The sequence below is a fragment of the Camellia sinensis genome, chromosome 5, assembly GCF_055761805.1.
Source record: "Camellia sinensis isolate YWXY chromosome 5, ASM5576180v1, whole genome shotgun sequence".
NCBI lineage: Eukaryota > Viridiplantae > Streptophyta > Magnoliopsida > Ericales > Theaceae > Camellia > Camellia sinensis.
Window position 1 is genome coordinate 60,878,055 of NC_138965.1, and position 21,873 is coordinate 60,899,927.

At 39.5% G+C, this 21,873-nt stretch overlaps 1 protein-coding gene across 2 annotated transcripts in view; it reads right to left on the bottom strand.

Annotated features, from left to right (window-relative positions):
- Positions 1–725: 725 nt before the first annotated feature.
- LOC114290252 (putative uncharacterized protein YDL057W) overlaps positions 726–21,873 on the bottom strand; it is a 54,509-nt gene continuing 33,361 nt past the window's right edge. The window contains exons 4-8 of one of the 2 annotated variants that reach the window (XM_082868992.1): positions 18,978–19,099; positions 16,579–16,743; positions 15,773–15,866; positions 1,103–1,269; positions 726–987 (exon numbers count right to left, since the gene is read on the bottom strand). In XM_082868992.1, the coding sequence (XP_082725118.1) occupies positions 980–987; positions 1,103–1,269; positions 15,773–15,866; positions 16,579–16,743; positions 18,978–19,099 (556 nt within the window). In that variant the 3' untranslated portion in view covers positions 726–979. Of the gene's footprint in view, positions 988–1,102; positions 1,270–11,732; positions 11,824–15,772; positions 15,867–16,578; positions 16,744–18,977; positions 19,100–21,873 lie in introns of those variants that run through there. The other variant, XM_082868993.1, reaches the window with a different exon arrangement.

Consider the following 21,873-nt stretch of genomic DNA (forward strand, 5'->3'; position numbering starts at 1 on the left):
TTTAAATTCATAATCCCACAGGTGCACCAAACAGGTTAACGGCTTATGTTCACAGCTATAAGTTATAATCTGTTAAGTTATAATCCACAATCACTTTTCCACAGTTCTACCAAACGGGACCTTTGTCTGTACTTCATTGTTGAAATCACTTAATTTGTTGCACACAAACATTTTGTATATATGTGCTAGTACAGACACGTCTGACAAAAAGGTAATTAAAATAGTAGATGACACGATATGTAAGAATACATACACAATATATAATTTAATATATTTATTATATATTATGTATATGTATATATAAATATGGATATTTCATTAAAATTAGAGAGATTAGACGTATAGATTTATATTTTTTTGGTTTTATCATTGTATTTTAAGTTTTTCTTGTTCAAACTTGTCTGGATCAAAAAACTTTAAAAACATAATACAACATGACATGTTTTGTATGAAGTGTTTGATGTGTCCGACAAGTACACACCACCTTCTTAGAAGTATAAATACTTCTTGGGCCTTATTACACAAGCATTAGCAATGTTTCAATTCAAAGTACAAGGATGGAAAAGTTTACTTAAGCTGACCCTTTCATTGTTGCATCAATTAGTCTGTTATCTACAGTACAGTAACCATGATTATAAACAAACAAGAGAGTAACTTAATCTGCTTGGAAATTAATTTCCTGCATTAGTAGAGAGAGTAACTATATTGATTGCTGAGCCAAGAAATTAACCATATGCATAGTCATTGCATTCAAAAACCATATGAAACCCTAAATGGTGTTTTACAGCCATATGAGAGTGCAGTGATGCAAGAATAAAGGATCTATGTTAGCTGCGAAATAGTTAATCACTTGATGCTTATGTATATAGTCATTGCACTCATAAACCAGTATAATAAGGATTGGGGAAGGGGTAACCAACTTGATAGCCCTCTCAATTTATAGTTCAATCATCTCTCTCTATATCATGAGAACGTTCCATTAAGCACCTGTACATAACAAGGTAAATTAAGGGATCATCTTGAAATCACATAAAATATATAAATTTACAGGTCAAATTACAAAATGTACAGCTTAGAAATGTATTCACATCTTGCTGCAGACCTTTTATGAAGGGCAGAACAACTGAGATTAATTCAGCTTGATGTTTAGTGTATACATGATTGGCTTCTTCAATGATGTGTAATTTATGGTTAGGTATGATCTTGGCAAACTCCGAGGCATCTTCAACCGGAACTATTTCATCAGCAGATCCATGGATAGTCAACACCCTACGCATACAATACCCGCCGCATACATGAAACATGAAATATAATAAATATGTTATAGATCATGAAAATACAGTTGCTGATGAATCAATGAAATGAACTATCAATCAAGCTAAAGAGCATACGCCCATTTTAGATCCATATCATATCAGAAAGTGTAGCTAAAAACTCAATGTACTTGATTTTTTTTTATCGCAACAAGTAAATTCAATGAGCATGAATAAACAACTAAAGTTTTTTAACTAAGTCTGTCACAGAGCTTATTCATGGCAATAGCTTTATTTCAACAACTTGCCGTGTATTTTGAGTCATGTGAACAAAGGTCATTCCATTATCCAACAAAAATTGATATAAGCCTTCTTTGATGCAAAAGATCATTATGAGGATTCATAATTGGCTTCTAATATGGTTGTGTTAAATGTAGCCTATGATGAAACACCTCATAAATGCAGAGAATGAATATACGTATGTTGAGATCTATACTCGGCAAGGCCGGAAAGAATAAGGTTTAAAGAAAATTGCATGCCAGGATAAAATTATTGTAGAAACAATTGAGAATTGGACAAATAAAACTAAATGGGTGGGACGTGCAACAAAGATTCCAAGGTTATAAAGTTGTACCACCAAGAACAACGCAGTCCCAATTACATATAACAAATGGACTGTTGAAAGATGGGATATGTAGCTCGCCTCTTTCGCGTCCCCTTTCGGAAGGTTTGAAAAGAAAGGCCTCACAATTTGGACTCCCGCAGTTCTGAATCTAGTCTCACAAGTGCAATGTGAAACTGATAAACACCAAAGAGTCCAAATTCAGCAAATCTTTTTAGAAAATCGATTGCAAATCAAATAATGCCAAAATTGGACTGTTTTGCCAGATACAGAGTCGCCACCTAAATATTTTTCATTTTAGAAAAATTTAGAAAACTTTGACTTGTGCCAAAGGCCACATGTCCGTCATCACCAAAGTTGCCTCGGCTCGAGAACTTGGATACGAAGGGGGAAGGTCATGAATTAAGCACCCCCGCTCACCCGATCAAAAGATCGGCCTCTACTAATCATGATATGATTTTTATGTACATTATGTACTCTTATTCCGGTTATTAGACTAGCTTTATTATGTGATGCGCACAAGCAAGTATAGACTAGTTTGCTCAATTTGGAACAATTCAACTCATGTTTGTTTGCGAAAATAGTTTGAATTTGCCACTTCAAGTGGGCTTAAAAGTTACGGATTTGCCACTAAACATAGTGAGCTTAAAACATGATTTGCCACTCAACAAAATAGGCTTAAAACTTATATTCATTGAATTATTTCAATTTAAACAACAAGCCTTCATCCACAGACATTCATGCAGTTTATGAAGTAAGCACATAGCCTCATGGCAAGCATGCTAATCATGGCAACATTCACACTTATGCAAGTATGCTAAAGCAAACTCACCGAGTACTCTAAGCCAAAAGAGAAACTATTTAGAAAGATGCATGATCCTAATTATGTTAAGTGTCTAATGCAACACATGCAATATGCAATTTTAATAGGCTCGGCTACTAATATGGCATATGGATTGATTTGATAACATGCAATTAAACACGTATTCAAAGAAGTATTGAAATAGCAATGCAGTTTGAATGATGTGCCGAGCCTCGGTGCATGCAAGACAAGATGAATGGATGTAAGCATGCGATATGCTAATTGAAACATGACCCTAATCTAACCATAAAAAAAAAGATTAAATAAAAAGGAGAAAGACATATACACACACGCACACTTATTACAACATTACGCCCTCGTGAAGGAGGGTCTGAATGAATAAGAGCTAAGCTAGTCTAAGCTAAGTTAATCTAATTAAGCTAATTAGACTAAATATTACAAACCAAATGAATAACTAACTAAACTAATTACTAATTATTACAACACTTTAACCAACTAGTAAACTAATTAATTAATTTACAACACAAATGTACACGAACTAAGCATGTAAGACATTAAACTATGCTGCCACTACTCCGCCTCGGGAAGTGAAAGATGCACATGCTCAGTTTTGGCCTGAAAAGACCTCTGTTTTGCTCTCAGAAGCCTCTGTTTGCAAGGTTGAGAATTTCCAGAATCTTTCTGCTTCATCTTACCAAAATCAACTGAGCTTTACATCAGTGACCTGCCGGCCATGGATGAATGTTGCCAGCCCTCTGCCGGCCAAAAAGGTGTACTGTCGGCCATAGATGGTGGCCTGCCGGCCACTGATGCATTAGATCACCATGCTGCAGCAGAGCACAAGCAGAGCAAAAGGGGAGGGGGGGTTTCCAAGAGTTGTCTACACACTTTGCCTCTCCTTTTCGTGGGGAAATCAAAAGAGGGACAAAATTTGGTTCATAAACCATCAATCAAGCAATTTCATTGCATGATGGCTTATGAAACCAATTGTGCAAGTTTAATAAATGCAAGATAAGACCAAAATGACCATCCCCCTATTATGCATGATCAAGGGCAATGGAGACCTAGGAAAATGGCACATTTCATCACTTTTGAGTATGAAATATCCCATTTTCCTTGTGCTCAAACTAACGTCCGATTTGAACACATGCAATGCAATACAAAGAGATACTTATCTTGCCTCTTTTACTTGCCAATTTTGTTTACACATTTTAATTACCAAATCATTTTTTAATCCATTAAGTCCATTGGTGAGTGTCCTCTAATGGAAAGATGGCTCAAACCACAAGTTGCTTTGGGTATGAAAGAGACATTACATTGTTGGTAATGAATCCCTTAAGGAATTAAACCATTGGGTGTAGTACCTCTGTAACGCCCTCAAAATAATAACAATAAACCCATCAGATAAGACATGCATTTACATATAAATTAACCACACTCTTATATTCATTAGAGTTCCGTTAATTAAATATTACATGTTAACCTCATAACAAAATGCCCTACGGGCTTACAGCTTTCCAAGTTAACACTTGGTTACAACAAAGAGTTCTAACTCGTTTACACATTAAGCCCTTGGCTTGAAGTTACATATAATACATCAAAAGTAAAACGACAAAACTATGCCCGCCACTAGCCTCCCAGCTATGTCCTTGGAGGTGGCATGCTTCCTGTACCTGAAAATGATATTCCCATATAGGGTGAGCCACAGCCCAGTAGAAATACACTAAACCAACCATGGACAATGACTAAAACATTAGCAATTGATAGTTGGTCAACACTGATACAATCACATAAATTACATATTTATGTCAACGACTTACAAGTCCCATTTACTTTTCATTTTCCCTTTTTCAACAGATAAGCATGCTAGCTCTATCATCATTTCCACAGATATGTATAAAAACTATATCTCACATTCAGATAAGCATAAAAGCTATATCCACATTCTCAACAGATATGTATATCAACAATATCCACAGATAAGCATACAAGCTGTATCCACATTCTACAACAGATATGTATATCAATAATATCCACAGATAAGCATACAAGCTGTATCCACACTTCACAAGATAAGCATATGAGCTCTATCTTCACTTCTCTAGACAAGCATATGAGCTCTGTCTACGGAGTTCATCCCCTATCTCCTCCCAATACCTATCCGGTTTAGAGGTACATCCCCTATCTTCCCCTAAACCGCGGAGTACATCCCCTATCTCCTCCTCTACACATAACGTATATAAACACATTGGTTCTATATACAATCACACAATACACACAATTAATGTATTCTATCAACCGTCAAGTTCCATGACACATTCCATTGATTAGTTTCCGTTTACCTAATCATCATGCATTGTCTACAACAATCTCGACTATCCTCCACCGATAGCCCAAAGCAGTTATTTCTAAAACAGAAAATAAATGCACAAATGGATATTCAATCAACATTTCATTTCCTCATTTCTCACCAATTAATTATCCCAATTAATTAAACAATGTAATTAGGCCATTTTCCATAATTACTATTTCAACCCTTAGGTTCTATTTTCATCAATGATTCAACAATCATTCCATTTTTTTCTATGCCAAACATGCATCTAGGTTTATTATGAATAAAATCCCAACTTTTGTAAAATTACACAAAAGCCCCAAACTTTCACAAAATTACCAAACCAAGCCCAACATCTCAAAATACCAAAATTTAAAGACAAAACCCATAGAGAGGAGTAGGTTATCCCTACCTTGAAGTTTTAGCCCAAAAGGAGATGAAGACTCCAAGATCAACTTGCTCCAAATCCAAACTTTTTCAGATTAAATCGAAGCTCTCAACACCCTCTACCTTTTTAACAAAGGCCCTAGGCTAGATTCACACCCTAGGGAGATCAAACCTTAGAGAGAGTGCAAGTTTAGAGAGAGAGAGTGTCGGATTAAGGGTTTGCTCAAAGAAAAGAAGTGAAAAAGTGATGTTTTAGACGCTGCTGTGCGCTGATATAAAACACGCTCGCTCGAGCGAAGGATTGGTCGCTCGAGCGACCAGACACAGAAAACTCTCGCTCGAGCCAAGAAGTTCTCGATCGAGCGAAGAAAAACCCAGACCGCTCGAGCCACGAGAAGCTCGCTCGAGCCAGGAAATGCAACTCTCAGGTCCAGAACCAGACGCAACACCACTCTCGCTCGAGCGACATACTCCTCGCTCGAGCGAAGGACCAAAAATCTGGGCAGCAACACTAGGCTCCCAAACGCAACTAACCTGTAACAAACCTGCCCAACGCATCTTATAACTCAATATACAAAGTAAAGAGGATGCAAACTAGAAAATAAACAACTACCAACATCCACGGACACATGTCCGGATCACTGTACAACAAGGGTAAACCCGGGATCGCTATAACCTCCCCCCCTTAAAGAATTTCGTCCCCGAAATTAAGCACAAGTTTTCAAAAACAAGTTTTTCTTCATTTTAAACAATGTTACACTTGAACATTCAACAATTCGACCCATTACCGGTCATCCCATCCCTTTAACAAGAGACATATCACAATATGTAAACAACATATGTATTATTAACATGCACCAACATTATGCACTAGCTTTCCAATGTCAACAATATATTCAACATATATAGTGTTACATCCAACTACCATATGAGGCAAGTTCCAAAACATGCTTCCAATAATCAAAACATTCTCAATGTTTCACAATTTAGGACATATAAAAGCTCTTAAGTTCAACATAATGTAAAATTTAAATACAAGATCACATATCAACAAACAAGTCCGGATATTTCTCACGGACTTCCAACTCATGTTCCCAAGTGGCTTCCTCCACTCCGTGATGTTTCCACAAGACTTTCACCAAAGGAATGGTCTTGCCACGCAGGACCTGATCCCGCCTATCCAAGACCCGAACTGGTCTCTCCTCATACGAGGCATCCTCATCTACCTCTAAATCAGTCCAATCCAACACATGTGAAGGATCTGGCTCATACTTCCGAAGCATACTCACATGAAACACATCATGCACTCCGGACAACTGCGGCGGTAAGGCTAACCGATAAGCAACCTCACCTATCCTCTCAAGGATCTCAAAAGGACCAATAAACCGAGGGGATAACTTCCCACTCTTCCCAAACCTCATCAGGCCTCGCCTAGGTGATATTTTCAGAAAGACATGATCACCTACCTCAAACGCCAAAGGCCTCCTCCTACGGTCGGCATAACTCTTTTGTCGACTCTGGGCTGTAACAAGCCTCCTACGGATAAGCTCAACTTTCTCCGTCGTCTCCCTAACCAACTCCGGACCCAACAAAAGGTGCATCACCCACCTCGGCCCAACAAACTGGAGACCTACACGGTCGGCCATACAAGGCCTCAAACGGTGCCATACCGATGCTAGACTGAAAACTGTTGTTGTAGGCAAACTCTACCAATGGCAAGTGCCTCTCCCACGTCCCACTGAAGTCCAGGACACAACCCCGAAGCATATCCTCGAGGATCTGAATAGTACGCTCGGACTGCCCGTCAGTCTGAGGATGATAAGCCGTACTAAAGGTCAACTTAGTGCCCAAGGCACTCTGCAAACTCTGCCACAATCTAGCAGTAAAACGAGGATCTCTATCTGAGACGATCGTCACTGGGACCCCGTGCAATCTCACTACATCCCGAATGTACAAATCGGCAAGATGATCTACCGAATCTCTCACGCGCATAGGAATAAAGTGCGCCGACTTAGTCAACCGGTCTACAACCACCCAAATAGCATCACTACCCCGCTGAGTCCTCGGAAGACCTACAACGAAGTCCATAGTGACATGCTCCCACTTCCACTCGGCAATAGGCAAGGGTTGCAACAAACCCGCTGGCCTCTGATGCTCGGCCTTCACTTGCTGGCAAGTAAGGCACTTCGATACGAAAACAGCCATATCTCTTTTCATACCCCGCCACCAAAACTGGCGACCCAAATCCTGATACATCTTAGTACCTCCCGGATGCACCGCAAGGCGCGAATGGTGAAACTCTCGGAGTACCTCCTCTCGGCAAGCCTCCGGTACAAACAAACGGTCTCGGTATCTCACACTCAGGTCGGGATACACCGTCAAACCCTTCTCAACTTTCCCACTGGAGATTTTCTCTCGGAGGGATTCTACCTCAAGGTCACCTCTCTGTGCCTCTAACACTCTAATCACAAGTGTAGGTTGCGCCACAACAGAAAACAAGGCCGCAGCCTCAACAGATTCGCCCAGTAGCAAATCAAACTCGCCCAGTGCTCCCAACATCTCCCATTCCCGGATGGCTATACAAGCTACATCACTAATGGTTTTCCTACTAAGGGCATCGGCCACAACATTGGCCTTTCCCGGATGATAATGCAACTCAAAATCATAATCCTCGATGAACTCCATCCATCTCCTCTGCCTCAAATTCAAGTCTCTCTGTGTAAACAGATACTTCAAACTCTTATGATCCGAGAATACCTCGAACCTCTCACCATAAAGGTAGTGCCTCTAGATTTTCAAGGCAAAGATCACAGCTGCTAACTCTAGGTCGTGTGTGGGGTAATTCTTCTCGTGTATTTTCAACTGACGTGAGCCATAAGCTACCACTTTCCCCTCTTGCATCAACACACAGCCCAAACCCTCTCGTGAGGCATCACAATAAACCGCATAACCCAACCCTCTCTCCGGAATAATCAACACCGGAGCGGTGGTCAATCTAACTTTCAACTCTTGGAACGACTTTTCACAAGTCTCACTCCACACAAACTTGACTCCCTTCCGAGTCAGTCTAGTCAACGGTGACGCCAACCTGGAGAAATCTTTCACAAACCGATGGTAATACCCAGCCAATCCCAGAAAACTGCGGATCTCAAACACACTCTTAGGCTGTGCCCAATCTTGCACTGCCTCAACCTTGGATGTATCAACAGACACCCCTTCCCCGGATACCACGTGGCCTAAGAATTTGACTTCCCTCAGCCAGAACTCACACTTCCCAAACTTGGCATACAGCCTATGGGCTCTAAGTAACTCAAGCACCACTCTCAAGTGTGCCTCGTGCTCCTCCTCAGAAGACGAATAGATAAGGATGTCGTCCACGAAAACAACCACAAATCGGTCTAAGAACTCCCGAAAAATCCGGTTCATCAAGTCCATAAAGACTGCCGGTGCATTGGTAAGCCCGAATGGCATCACCAGAAACTCGTAATGGCCATACCGCGTACGGAATGCCGTCTTAGGAATATCTTCCTCCCTGACCCTCAACTGATGGTAACCCGATCTCAAGTCTATCTTAGAGAAACAACGGGAACCCTTCAACTGGTCAAACAAATCATCTATACGGGGCATAGGGTACTTATTTTTAACCGTAGCCCGATTCAACTTCCGGTAGTCTATACACAATCTCAAGGCACCATCTTTGTTTTTAACAAAGAGGGCCAGTGCTCCCCACGGTGAAACACTAGGGCGAACAAAGCCCTTATCGAGCAATTCCTGGAGCTGAACTTTCAACTCAACCAACTCTGCTGGAGCAAAACGGTAAGGTGCCATAGAAATCGGCGCCGTACCAGGCACTAAATCAATAGAGAACTCTATCTCTCGGTGAGGTGGCAAACTAACAAGATCTTCGGGAAAGACATCCGAATACTCACAAACCACCCTCGGTAACACAACCTGGGTCTCACCACTCTCACCACTCTCAAAGCTGGCATGTAGAGTACTAAGCTCACTTCGCCCTCGCGAATCATACCCCGGTGGCAAAACACTACCAACCCGGTCTCCCAAGAAATGGAACCACTCCCCGCTCAAGGTACATAATGTAACCCTCTGGCGGTAGCAATCAATAACAGCCCGGTATGACGATAACCAGTCCATACCCAAAATAACATCAAAACCCTTCATGGGCATGACAACAAACGGAAAAGGAAGCCTATAGTCGGCGACCTCTATATCACAACCTCTAACACCCTGTTTCAGAATCAACTCACCACCCAAAGGCGATACCACACAAATAGGAGATGCTAACTGTGCTAACTCCAATTCCAAAACAGATGCAAATGCAGCAGATACAAAAGAATGAGATGCACCCGTGTCTATCAACACATTAGCAACTGAGTTGCAAAACAGAAAAGTACCTCTCACTACTGATGGAGCTGGTACTAAATCCTGCGCGGTAACAGCATACACGCGCCCCGTAGGCCCCTGGTCTACCTGCTCACCTCTCGGAGCAAAAGACTGCTGCACAGACTGGGATGACGAAACTCCCGGATTGGCCCTCGAGGCCTGCACAGACTGAGCTGGCTGAAAACCCTGCGTCTGCCTAGAACCAGACGCTCCCGAAGTGGCACTCAACTGTGGGCAAAACCTCTTCATGTGCCCAGGTTGTCCACACTGATAACAAGTCAAGAGCTGCCCCCTGCCCAAACTCTGACTCTGCGGTCTAGCTGAAGAAGAAGCAGCTTTCTGACCCCCACCCTTCTGCGGGCAAACAGATACCTTGTGACCCAGCTGGCCACACTTGTAACAAGTGAATTCCCCCTGACTGCCTCTCCCCGAGCCTACACTCGGCACTGGAAAGGTCGATCTAGAGACTACACCCTGAGACTGCTGAGGGTTATAACCCTTCTGTCTCCTGCCATCACCCTGACTATCCTGGCTCCTCTTGGAGCCTCTCTGACCCTCATCCTCCTCCTGCATCATAAGCTCCATATGAGCTGCAGCGTCCACTAGGTGTCTATACTCTCGAATATAAGACCCACCAATTCTCAACTTGAGGCCCCGCCTCAACTTCCGCTCAAACTCATAGCAACGGCGTTCCTCAGACGCCACCAGTTCAGGTGCAAACCTAGACAGACTGGTAAAAGTAGCCTCAAACTCGGCCACTGACAAGCCCTGCTGATTAAGCCGGCTAAACTGATCCCTCAGCTTCTCCCTAGCTGCTGCTGATAAAAACCTCTCCTGAAAAGCATTCACAAACGCCTCCCAAGTACCACCAACACGAGCTTTCTCGTACTTCCACCATTGACCCACATCTCCCTTCAGTTGGAAGGATGCCAAGGTCACTTTCAGTGCTCCGTCCTCGATGCCAAGCATCTCAAACGTCTTCGTTGTCTGTTCGAGCCATTCATCTGCCTTAAGCGGCTCTTTAGGATCCCCGATAAACTCGTCCGGATTACACCGGAAGAACTCCCTCTTCAAGAAGGAAGGCCCTGTCTCAGCTGCCTGATTTCCAGCTCTAAGAATACCCAAAGCTCCTGCTATCTCTCTGGCCAAGGCACCCATAGCCTGCTGACCCACTGGCTCGGCCACATTGGCCTGCCCAACTCCCTCCTGAACTGCCGGAATCTCACCCTGTAACGGTACTTCCTGCCTCGCAGGTCTACCACGCCTAGCACCTCTTCCTCGTCCTGACATCCTAATAAAGGCAACACAGAACGTTAGCACATTCATAAGTGTGCCAAAACTAAACACTCACGTCCTAATGCATGGACAACTGTAATTCACTCCACATAAGCACATAAACACATAAGCACTTACGAATTTCATTTCCGGATAATAATAGTCCCAAGGCGTTACTAGAGTTCCAGTTAGAAATAGCATTGATCAAGTGCTTTTCCAACAAGACTCCCAGAAACTCAAGGATCCACTCAACATCCTAGAAATTAAATCCCATACCCACATAGTCACATAAGCATGTTATCAATTAAGCACATAGCATATGATACTACATCTAAGTCTCTATCAAGCGAGACAAACCCATTGTGATCCTAATCACTTCCCACGTACCCAAAGTATTCGAACCCGGTAGGCTCTGATACCAAGTTGTAACGCCCTCAAAATAATAACAATAAACCCATCAGATAAGACATGCATTTACATATAAATTAACCACACTCTTATATTCATTAGAGTTCCGTTAATTAAATATTACATGTTAACCTCATAACAAAATGCCCTACGGGCTTACAGCTTTCCAAATTAACACTTGGTTACAACAAAGAGTTCTAACTCGTTTACACATTAAGCCCTTGGCTTGAAGTTACATATAATACATCAAAAGTAAAACGACAAAACTATGCCCGCCACTAGCCTCCCAGCTATGTCCTTGGAGGTGGCATGCTTCCTGTACCTGAAAATGATATTCCCATATAGGGTGAGCCACAGCCCAGTAGAAATACACTAAACCAACCATGGACAATGACTAAAACATTAGCAATTGATAGTTGGTCAACACTGATACAATCACATAAATTACATATTTATGTCAACGACTTACAAGTCCCATTTACTTTTCATTTTCCCTTTTTCAACAGATAAGCATGCTAGCTCTATCATCATTTCCACAGATATGTATAAAAACTATATCTCACATTCAGATAAGCATAAAAGCTATATCCACATTCTCAACAGATATGTATATCAACAATATCCACAGATAAGCATACAAGCTGTATCCACATTCTACAACAGATATGTATATCAACAATATCCACAGATAAGCATACAAGCTGTATCCACATTCTACAACAGATATGTATATCAACAATATCCACAGATAAGCATACAAGCTGTATCCACACTTCACAAGATAAGCATATGAGCTCTATCTTCACTTCTCTAGACAAGCATATGAGCTCTGTCTACGGAGTTCATCCCCTATCTCCTCCCAATACCTATCCGGTTTAGAGGTACATCCCCTATCTTCCCCTAAACCGCGGAGTACATCCCCTATCTCCTCCTCTACACATAATGTATATAAACACATTGGTTCTATATACAATCACACAATACACACAATTAATGTATTCTATCAACCGTCAAGTTCCATGACACATTCCATTGATTAGTTTCCGTTTACCTAATCATCATGCATTGTCTACAACAATCTCGACTATCCTCCACCGATAGCCCAAAGCAGTTATTTCTAAAACAGAAAATAAATGCACAAATGGATATTCAATCAACATTTCATTTCCTCATTTCTCACCAATTAATTATACCAATTAATTAAACAATGTAATTAGGCCATTTTCCATAATTACTATTTCAACCCTTAGGTTCCATTTTCATCAATGATTCAACAATCATTCCATTTTTTTCTATGCCAAACATGCATCTAGGTTTATTATGAATAAAACCCCAACTTTTGTAAAATTACACAAAAGCCCCAAACTTTCACAAAATTACCAAACCAAGCCCAACATCTCAAAATACCAAAATTTAAAGACAAAACCCATAGAGAGGAGTAGGTTATCCCAACCTTGAAGTTTTAGCCCAAAAGGAGATGAAGACTCCAAGATCAACTTGCTCCAAATCCAAACTTTTTCAGATTAAATCGAAGCTCTCAACACCCTCTACCTTTTTAACAAAGGCCCTAGGCTAGATTCACACCCTAGGGAGATCAAACCTTAGAGAGAGTGCAAGTTTAGAGAGAGAGAGTGTCGGATTAAGGGTTTGCTCAAAGAAAAGAAGTGAAAAAGTGATGTTTTAGACGCTGCTGTGCGCTGATATAAAACACGCTCGCTCGAGCGAAGGATTGGTCGCTCGAGCGACCAGATACAGAAAACTCTCGCTCGAGCCAAGAAGTTCTCGATCGAGCGAAGAAAAACCCAGACCGCTCGAGCCACGAGAAGCTCGCTCGAGCCAGGAAATGCAACTCTCAGGTCCAGAACCAGACGCAACACCACTCTCGCTCGAGCGACATACTCCTCGCTCGAGCGAAGGTCCAAAAATCTGGGCAGCAACACTAGGCTCCCAAACGCAACTAACCTGTAACAAACCTGCCCAACGCATCTTATAACTCAATATACAAAGTAAAGAGGATGCGAACTAGAAAATAAACAACTACCAATATCCACGGACACATGTCCGGATCACTGTACAACAAGGGTAAACCCGGGATCGCTATAACCTCCATTTCACACTTAGGGAAACAAGTGGTTTGAAGCCACTTTCAAAGCAAAAATAAAATCAAGAAAAGAGGGAGGTTACAGAAACGATTAAGTGCTAGAAATAAGTGATAAAAGCACTAAAACATGCAACCGACTCAAACCAATGGTCGTTGAAGCCTTAAAACACTAAGCTAGTGAAGGAACTTACACTACGCTAGTGAAGGAACTTACACTACAACCATGCCATACAAGGCTTAAAAGGGACCAAACAGCCAAAACAGTTCAAAATAGAGGGTAAAACATGCTGGACTTGAGCCACAAAAAGCTAAAACATTAAGCTAATACGTAGGGCTGACTAGGCATGCAAACAAAACACAAGGAGGGGAGGCAAACCCCTCAAATTTTGGACTTCAAAATGAGTTTTTTACCACTGAAAAATCTCTGAAATTCAGTGGTTAAAAGGCCCAAAAAAGTTGGTTTGAAAGTAGTGAACAAAGGTACAAAAACTTTACAAGCAAAGAAGCAAGAAGGGTAAACCACCCCCTAATTGAAAATAGCCTAAAACCACGACTTTTAGGCCACAAAAACAGAGTTTTTGACAGTTCAAAACCAGCCCCAAAACAGTTGAAAAAGATTGCAAAGCAAGTGTGCAAAACAAGTATAGAATGAGAGTGTTATACCTCTTGAAGGGAAGACACAAATGAGGCAATAAACCAAGCCAAGACCACCTTTTAGAGCTCAAAGAGGATCTCAAATAACCTCAGCCCAAAGATAAGCAACTTTGGTTAAGGGTTGATAGGCAAACTTGAAGTGTATGTAGGTTAATTTGCAAAAACTTACAAGAGTGTGAGAGAAATGTAGAGAGAGAGAGACTCCCAAAATTTTTCTAACCTTGAAAACAATAGAGAAGGTCCTCTATATATAGAAAAATGTGAGTTTTGATCGAAAATATCATAAAATGGACAGCTGGAACTTTGTGCAAACAGCTGGAGGTAAATATCTGCACAAAAAATTGATTTTTGACACCAGTGGCCGACAAGCTTCATCCATGGCCGGCATCCATGGCCGGCAAACATCATCAATGGTCGGAATGGGGCAGGCAAACTTCACCTATGGCCGGCATGGGGCCGGCAAGCCACATCAGTGGCCAAAAACTACTTTTCGGGCCCGATTTCAAATGGGCATATCTCCTTCATCCGGACTCCTTTGCAGGTCATTCTTGAGTCTAAATTGAAGCCCCGAAAGTCTACTTTCCAACGGTGATAGCGTCACATCAAAATTCCAAGTGTGCAAAAAGATATGCCTATTTTAGTGAAGACTACTCAGTTTTAGTACTAACCGGATTGATGCCTAACTTCTCCTCAACTAGTTTTCTTCCCTCCTCTCCTATTTTCTTCAACTCCAAACCTCTAAATAAGGTGTTTTGAAATTTTTATCAAAGAGTTCACCTCTCTTCCATTTATTTCCACTTTGCCCTTGCTCGGTTTACCGAAAAGTGCAACATTTAACGAAATGCGAGCTTCGGAATATCATAGAGATATTTGGCAAAAATATTTTGAAAGAGAGGGTTTTAAAGCCTAAAATAATTTTGGTCAAAAATAGTTTTTGTCCAAAAATAAGGTGTAAGGTTGAGGTTTGAAGCTCCTCTTGCCGAAGGAATCAAACTTTTGCATAGCACAACTTTCATTACCGAGCAATCAACCTGGGGCGCCCAAGTCTTAAGGGCGGTAAAAAATGGGGTGTCTACAGGATGACAAGTCAATGATGTGAGCCCGTGACAAAAAGACATTAAGCCCCACAGGATGACAAGTCAATGCTGTGAGCCCGTGACAAAAAGACATTAAGCCCCAGGACTTGAAAGTACATGGACACTGGAAAAAATTGTGTGGACAGTCAACTACTAGATCAAATAAGGATTCTTATTTTTAGATCCCCAACTTTATAACAGATCCTTCTGTTTTACAACATCTAGATTGATAAACTTGGGCATTAAACAGACGTACAAAATACTTGATAGATCAACAAATTTCTTTCAATCTTTCTACTGAGCTATTGCCAGCAAAAATTGCAAAATTATGAAAAAGCAGACTTCTCATTCTAGATTTTTCCCTATTATATGTTATCAATATGATAAATCAAAACTGCATAAATATAGATTCAATAAAATGAAGCTGACTTCCTTCTGACCTGCAATTTTTGTCAATCTTAAGGCATGCATCATGCATCTTTGTATTTAGGCAATCCATCAAACTTTCCTCAGTCACTCGAAAGAGAACTTCTCCTACACAATGCCATTGTCTAACCATCAAACGCATATAGTAAAATATAGCTTCATGCCAACCAATATCCATACATGATTTGTATTGATCCATATGCTAATTTGTCATGATCATGATTGTCTCCAAGTTTTATAAGCAAACATAACTAACTTTTTCTTGTCCCAAAGAATCAGAAATGCTAGATAGGCATGTAGGATGTGGATTCCATCATTAATAGAAGGGTCAGCACACTGATGATAGTTGTTGGCTGACTCAATCTTGCAAACAATATATTTTTTGTCTTTTATTGAAAAAAAAAATGAAAAAGTGATACCAAAAAAGTGAAAGATAAATCCATTTAGGCACAAAATGAAAGGACAACCTGCAATCCAAGTAGACGGGCGGGACAGGTGATGGAGCTACATATATATTTAATTGCTAGTCCCTAGGAAACACAAATTAATAATGTAAACATCCGATGATCCCAATTACATTTTTTAATGGAAAGAAAAGCAAATAGGTTGTTTGAATTTCCTATGTTTAGCCAAAAGAAAATCATCAAAACAAGTATAATTGGCTAAAGAAACAAAATCATATGACATGCAAACAATGACTAAACTGTAAGTAAACATGCGAGAACATGATGATAAAGCATATCAAACCCATTAATAACAAGGAGAAGTGAAAAACAAACAGCAAAATAATGTGCATAATGAATGTGAACTAATACATTACCTTTTTTATTTTCAACATCCAAATATCCATCCTTCTTGGTTCTTTCAATGAAGTCTTTACCAAAGTGTTTTTCAATGCCCTTCTCCAAATTATAACCACCAGAAACATTGACAACTGTGTGGATATCATGATACTTTGATGCATACAGGCGCACCACATTTCCTCCTGCAAAAATTGATCTCAGTGAGAGCAGTTTGTAGGGAGAAAAGAATTTGCAATGGGCTTTAATGCTTGTGAGAAAAAGTCCAAAAATAAGCAGAGCCTAAGAAGCACAGGCACGGATACGGATATGGATACGGATGCGAATGCGGACACGGACACGGACACGGACACGGATGTGCACACAGGACACGGCAATTTCAAAAAAATGAAGACATGGACACATACACGGTGGGGACACGGCAATAAAATATGTTTTCATATATTTTTATTTGCTATCTAGATAAATATTACATCCACAAACAATCAATATTAACAAAAAATAACTCTAATTCTTTTTTTTATTTTATTTAAAAAAGTACTTTTAAATTAACACTTAAGTTTATATATATATATATATATATTTTTATAGATGATCTATTAAGTATTAAAATCTAAGAAAAAAATAATAAACATTCAACATTCATCAAAAGCACTAAATAAAATGGGAGAAAAGACAACTTGGCATGTCCCTAGTGTGTCCCTAAAGTGTCCTTGAGGTGTCCTCTGAAAATAAATTAATTAAATAAGGGGAAATGTGTCCCCGAAGTGTTCACGTGTCCCCGAAGTGTCCGTGTGTCCGACACGGATACAGCACTTGCTTTGAAGGGTCAGTGCTTCATAGAGCAGAGCTAAAAATCAATAGCACAGTGCAACACTATTCTGCACATCTTTTATTGTTTATAAATCAAGATTCAATTTTTCTCTTTACAAATTCTGCACCTGTGATCTAGTCTTGAATAATAGGCCAGATATAGGCAGTGCAACTACATTTCAGTGGAGATCTGATCCATGAATTGTGAGTGGAACCAACACTATCGTTTCGATTAAAGACTCCCAATTAAAAAAATAAAAAAACATGTTTGTAAGTAACATTTGAAGCATAGTTGAAATACAATCCTAAATGTTGGATGATTCAAAACTCTCATGGAAAAACAATTTATGTAGCTGATCCCATCTGATTGAGACACAAAGCTTAGTTTGGTTTGGTTTGATTAGCGTTGATCCAAACTCCCTAGGGCTAATTTGAGGCAGTATGCCCCACTTTATTCTCAATTTAGGACAACACTTCACAGATTCAATAATTCTAATTCTTGTGGGTCTTATGTATGCCTCTCCTTAAATTAATGATTGCCCTTAAGCGGAAAATCATTGATCCTCTTTTCGTGCATGTGCCATTACAATAGCTGCTTGCTAGTGCAGCCAAACATTAAATAATTACGTTGTGCAAATGGAAAGCATCAGAATTAACTATGTTGGAAAAGGTAAAAAATTGCTCAAATTCCGAAAAGTCCTGCTAGAATTTGTGAACAGTATGATTTTCTTCTTCCACAAAAAAAAGAAAAAGAAAAAGAATTATAGTACTGTGTAGGACTGCAGTTCACAGACTCAATAACGCTACCCAACATTAAATATTTGGCAGCTTTGTAAGCTAGTAGATTAAAAGTCTAAAAGAGTGGAAGGAAGGTCTTAGGCTGTGTGCAGACAGAAACTTTTGGAATTAGTTAGGTTTTAATGGTGATAAATTGCCAAGATTCAGAGATTCCTACTAGAATTTTTGAAAAGTACGGTTTTCATTTTTTTTTTTCCCCCAAAACAGAAAAGGGTGGATAGGGTAAGGGCATGGTTTGGAAAAATTGAGCTTTTAGGCTTATAATTTTTTTTTTTTTTAAATATGGATTAATAGCAATCAAATTTTGGGGGGGGGGGGGATCTTATTGCAGAGAACTAGAGAGAATATGAGTATTTTAAGCATTTTAAGCATCACCTCTAGATCCCTAAGACATCATAGCCAGGGTTAGAATCAAAACACAGAACCCTCAAAGAGTGTAATTTGTGAAACTATTGCATAGTAACAGATCGTACAAATACTAATAAATATCATGTGAAAAGACCTAATAAAATAATGAGACCCCAAGACAGACCTATGGACTACCACTACAATCCAAGCACATAATATATTTAACTTACCAAAATACACCTAACTACTAAAGTTGACTCAACTACAATGAAAAACACAAGACCAACAGTACTAACCTCTAATTGAAAAATATGACTCATTAGGAATCTAGCCTTCTAGAATTTTTTGTTCAGCCTATTATAAACAGCATTAATTCTTATGAACAGAGAACCATTTTAAGCTCAAGGGTCCATTGAGCAGTGAAGTTGGTAGGTTGAATATTTAGTACAAGAGAACACACCTTTACTATGACCAAGAATTGCACTTGTTACACGGCTTGCTCCATTGAAGTGTTGGATAATGGCACGCAAATCTTCAGCTTCTCTCCAATAGTAACCAAATTGAAAGGAACCTTCACTTTCCCTGTCAATAGTCACTAGTACATAGTTATTTAAGCAACCACGAAGTGAAATACACAACTACATGATGCTCAAGAAAGATATTTAGAACTAGAACCAACAAAAAGAAAAATTTAAGCTAGTACAAAAACTAGACCATATACAAGAAGTGAAGTTGGGACAAACTAGATTGTTCATTGTTGGGCCTATTCCCAACAACTTGCATTTGGAGCAACTCGTCGTCACCTTAGATGGAATCGAGGGTTTAGTTCTATGAGATCTTAAGTTCAAAACTGTAGAAATTTAATGTATAAAGAGAAAAAGAGAATTGTATTATTGATTGATGTTTGTAATTGTTGAATAATTGAATGCTACAATGATTCCTATATATAGAAGAGTAGGTGGTAGTAGGTGGTAGATGGAGTAGGTAAAGTGGAGGTGGTAGGTGGAGTAGGTGAAGTGGAGGTGGTAGTGGTGTAGTGGGTTTAGTGGAGTAGGTGAGGTGGTAGTGGTGTAGTGGGTTAGGTTTAGTGGAGTAGGTGAGGTGGTAGTGGTGTAGTGGGTTAGGTTTAGTGGGTGAAGTAGGTGATAGGTTTTCCATATGTTTATGTTCCTTCTCCCCCCCCCCCCCCAAAAAAAAAAAAAAAAATATTCATCATTATGCACTCTATCCCATGTGAGTTTGTCCACCAGTTTAGTTCAGTTTAGTTTGTGTTTAAAATGTCAATTCATGAGCAAGAGGGAATCATGTGTGATGCATGGTGAGAGAGGCTAGTATATGTTTTTGGACCCATTTCATAAGTTTTTGTAGCAATTAACCAACAAGTGAGATATCAAAGTAACGGAGATCCAACCCCAAGAATAATATAAATTATTGAACAACAAAATTAAAGGAAAGAAAATGTTCATAAAAAAAGAATAAGAAGAATCCCAAACCAATAACGTATAAAGGACTTATAAGATTCCAAGGTTGTAAAGTTCAAAGGGCTTTTATGATTCCATGGTTAATACATAAGAAGCATGGACACGGACACGTGACATGACACAGGCACGCCAATTTTCAAAAAATGCAGAACACAACACGTGGGAGACACGCATAAAATATATAATTTTATATATTTATTATATGTTATATATATGAATCTATCATTCAAAGATAATAAAAAATGTAATATGACAGTCTATAAAGCACCAACACGTCCCCAGGGCTTGCGCATGAGTGTCAGACACGCGGTGGACACGTTTCCGACACTCTCTCTAACGTGTCCTCTTTTTTTTTTTTTTTGAATTTTTGCAGTCAGACACGCCATGGACACTCTGTGACACTTTCCGAACATGTATAAGGACGATCGAAGCCCTAACTGTTGGAGAGAAAGAGAGAAAGAGAAATAGAGACAGAAAGAGATCGAGGGAGGAGAGAAGACAGAGACAGAGAAAGAAATTGAGGGAGGAGAGGAGAGGAGAGGAGAGGAGCCCTAACCTATTCAGATCAATAGAAGAAGCTGAGGTATTCTTCATCTGCTCTCTTCTTCTTTGCCTCTTCTTCTTCGTCTTCTATCTCCTTCATCTCCTCCCTTTTCTTCAACTTCTCCTATTCTCTCTCTCTCTCTCTCTCTCTCTCTCTCTATTTCTCTCCTCCTTTATTTTCTTCCCTTTTTTTTTTCTTTCTTTTTATCCTTATTTTTATTAAACCTAAAATTCATAAAATAAATTATTTTTATTTAAAAAAACTCATTTTTTATTAAAAAAATTTAAAAAATATGTTCATTAATTTTTTTATAATTGTATAAAAATTAATAATTTTCTTTTTATTTAGACATATAATAAATAAATAAAATTATATATATTAAACATGTCCCCAGCGTGTCGTGTCCCCCATTTTTTTAAAATTTGCGTGTCCCTGTGTCTTTGTCGTGTCCCATATCCGTGTCCGTGCTTCATAGATGACAGTAATTCTTATAAATTTATATGATTTTTGTTTTATTATTGTATCCTAAGTTGTTTTGTTCAAATTTATAATTAGTTTCACCTGTGTCTAATCGATAAATGCACGTGTTTAAGTGATAGACACGTGTGTCCTCCAACTGTCCAAGGAGTGTCCAAGTCTTTAAAAAAAATTAAAAAAATAGGACGCGTTTTGAAGAGTGTCAAACACGTGTCGAGGAAGTGTCCAAAGAGTGTCAATGTCTGACACAGACACAACACGGATACGTTACCTTCTTAGAAGTGTCCATACTTCTTAGGTTAATACTCAACCATTAGCAAGCAATTCACAACGGAAGCTGCTAAAACAACTCACCCCTCAAAGTTCTAGGAAGTAATTTATATACTTTTTAGATAGTTAATGAGATTCAAATCTTGTTATCCACTGCACAATAGCTCCCATATTACTATTGGACCCAAACACCAATTAGGAAGTACATACTTTAATAAACGGATTGCATCTCCAAGGATATTGAAGAAGAGACAAATGCGCAATGTTTGACACACTCCATATAATGATGTCATCTACCTACTTTTGAACTTCTATTGCTTTTCTAACATGAAATAGAGAGGACAAGGGCATCCCAATTGTACAAACTTCACGCATAAGACATATCTCACATGCCAACTCATTACATTATGTTCTTGCCTTCAATTCGTGTAATACCACATCATAGTTGGGCCAATCCCCTGACAACCTAAGCTACGGCGATAACAAAAAATCAAATTACATGGTATAAAAGCTTCAATCTCAGGAGGTCCTTAATTCAAGTCCCGTCATCTTTGTTATCAGAATCATACGATTCGAAGATTCAG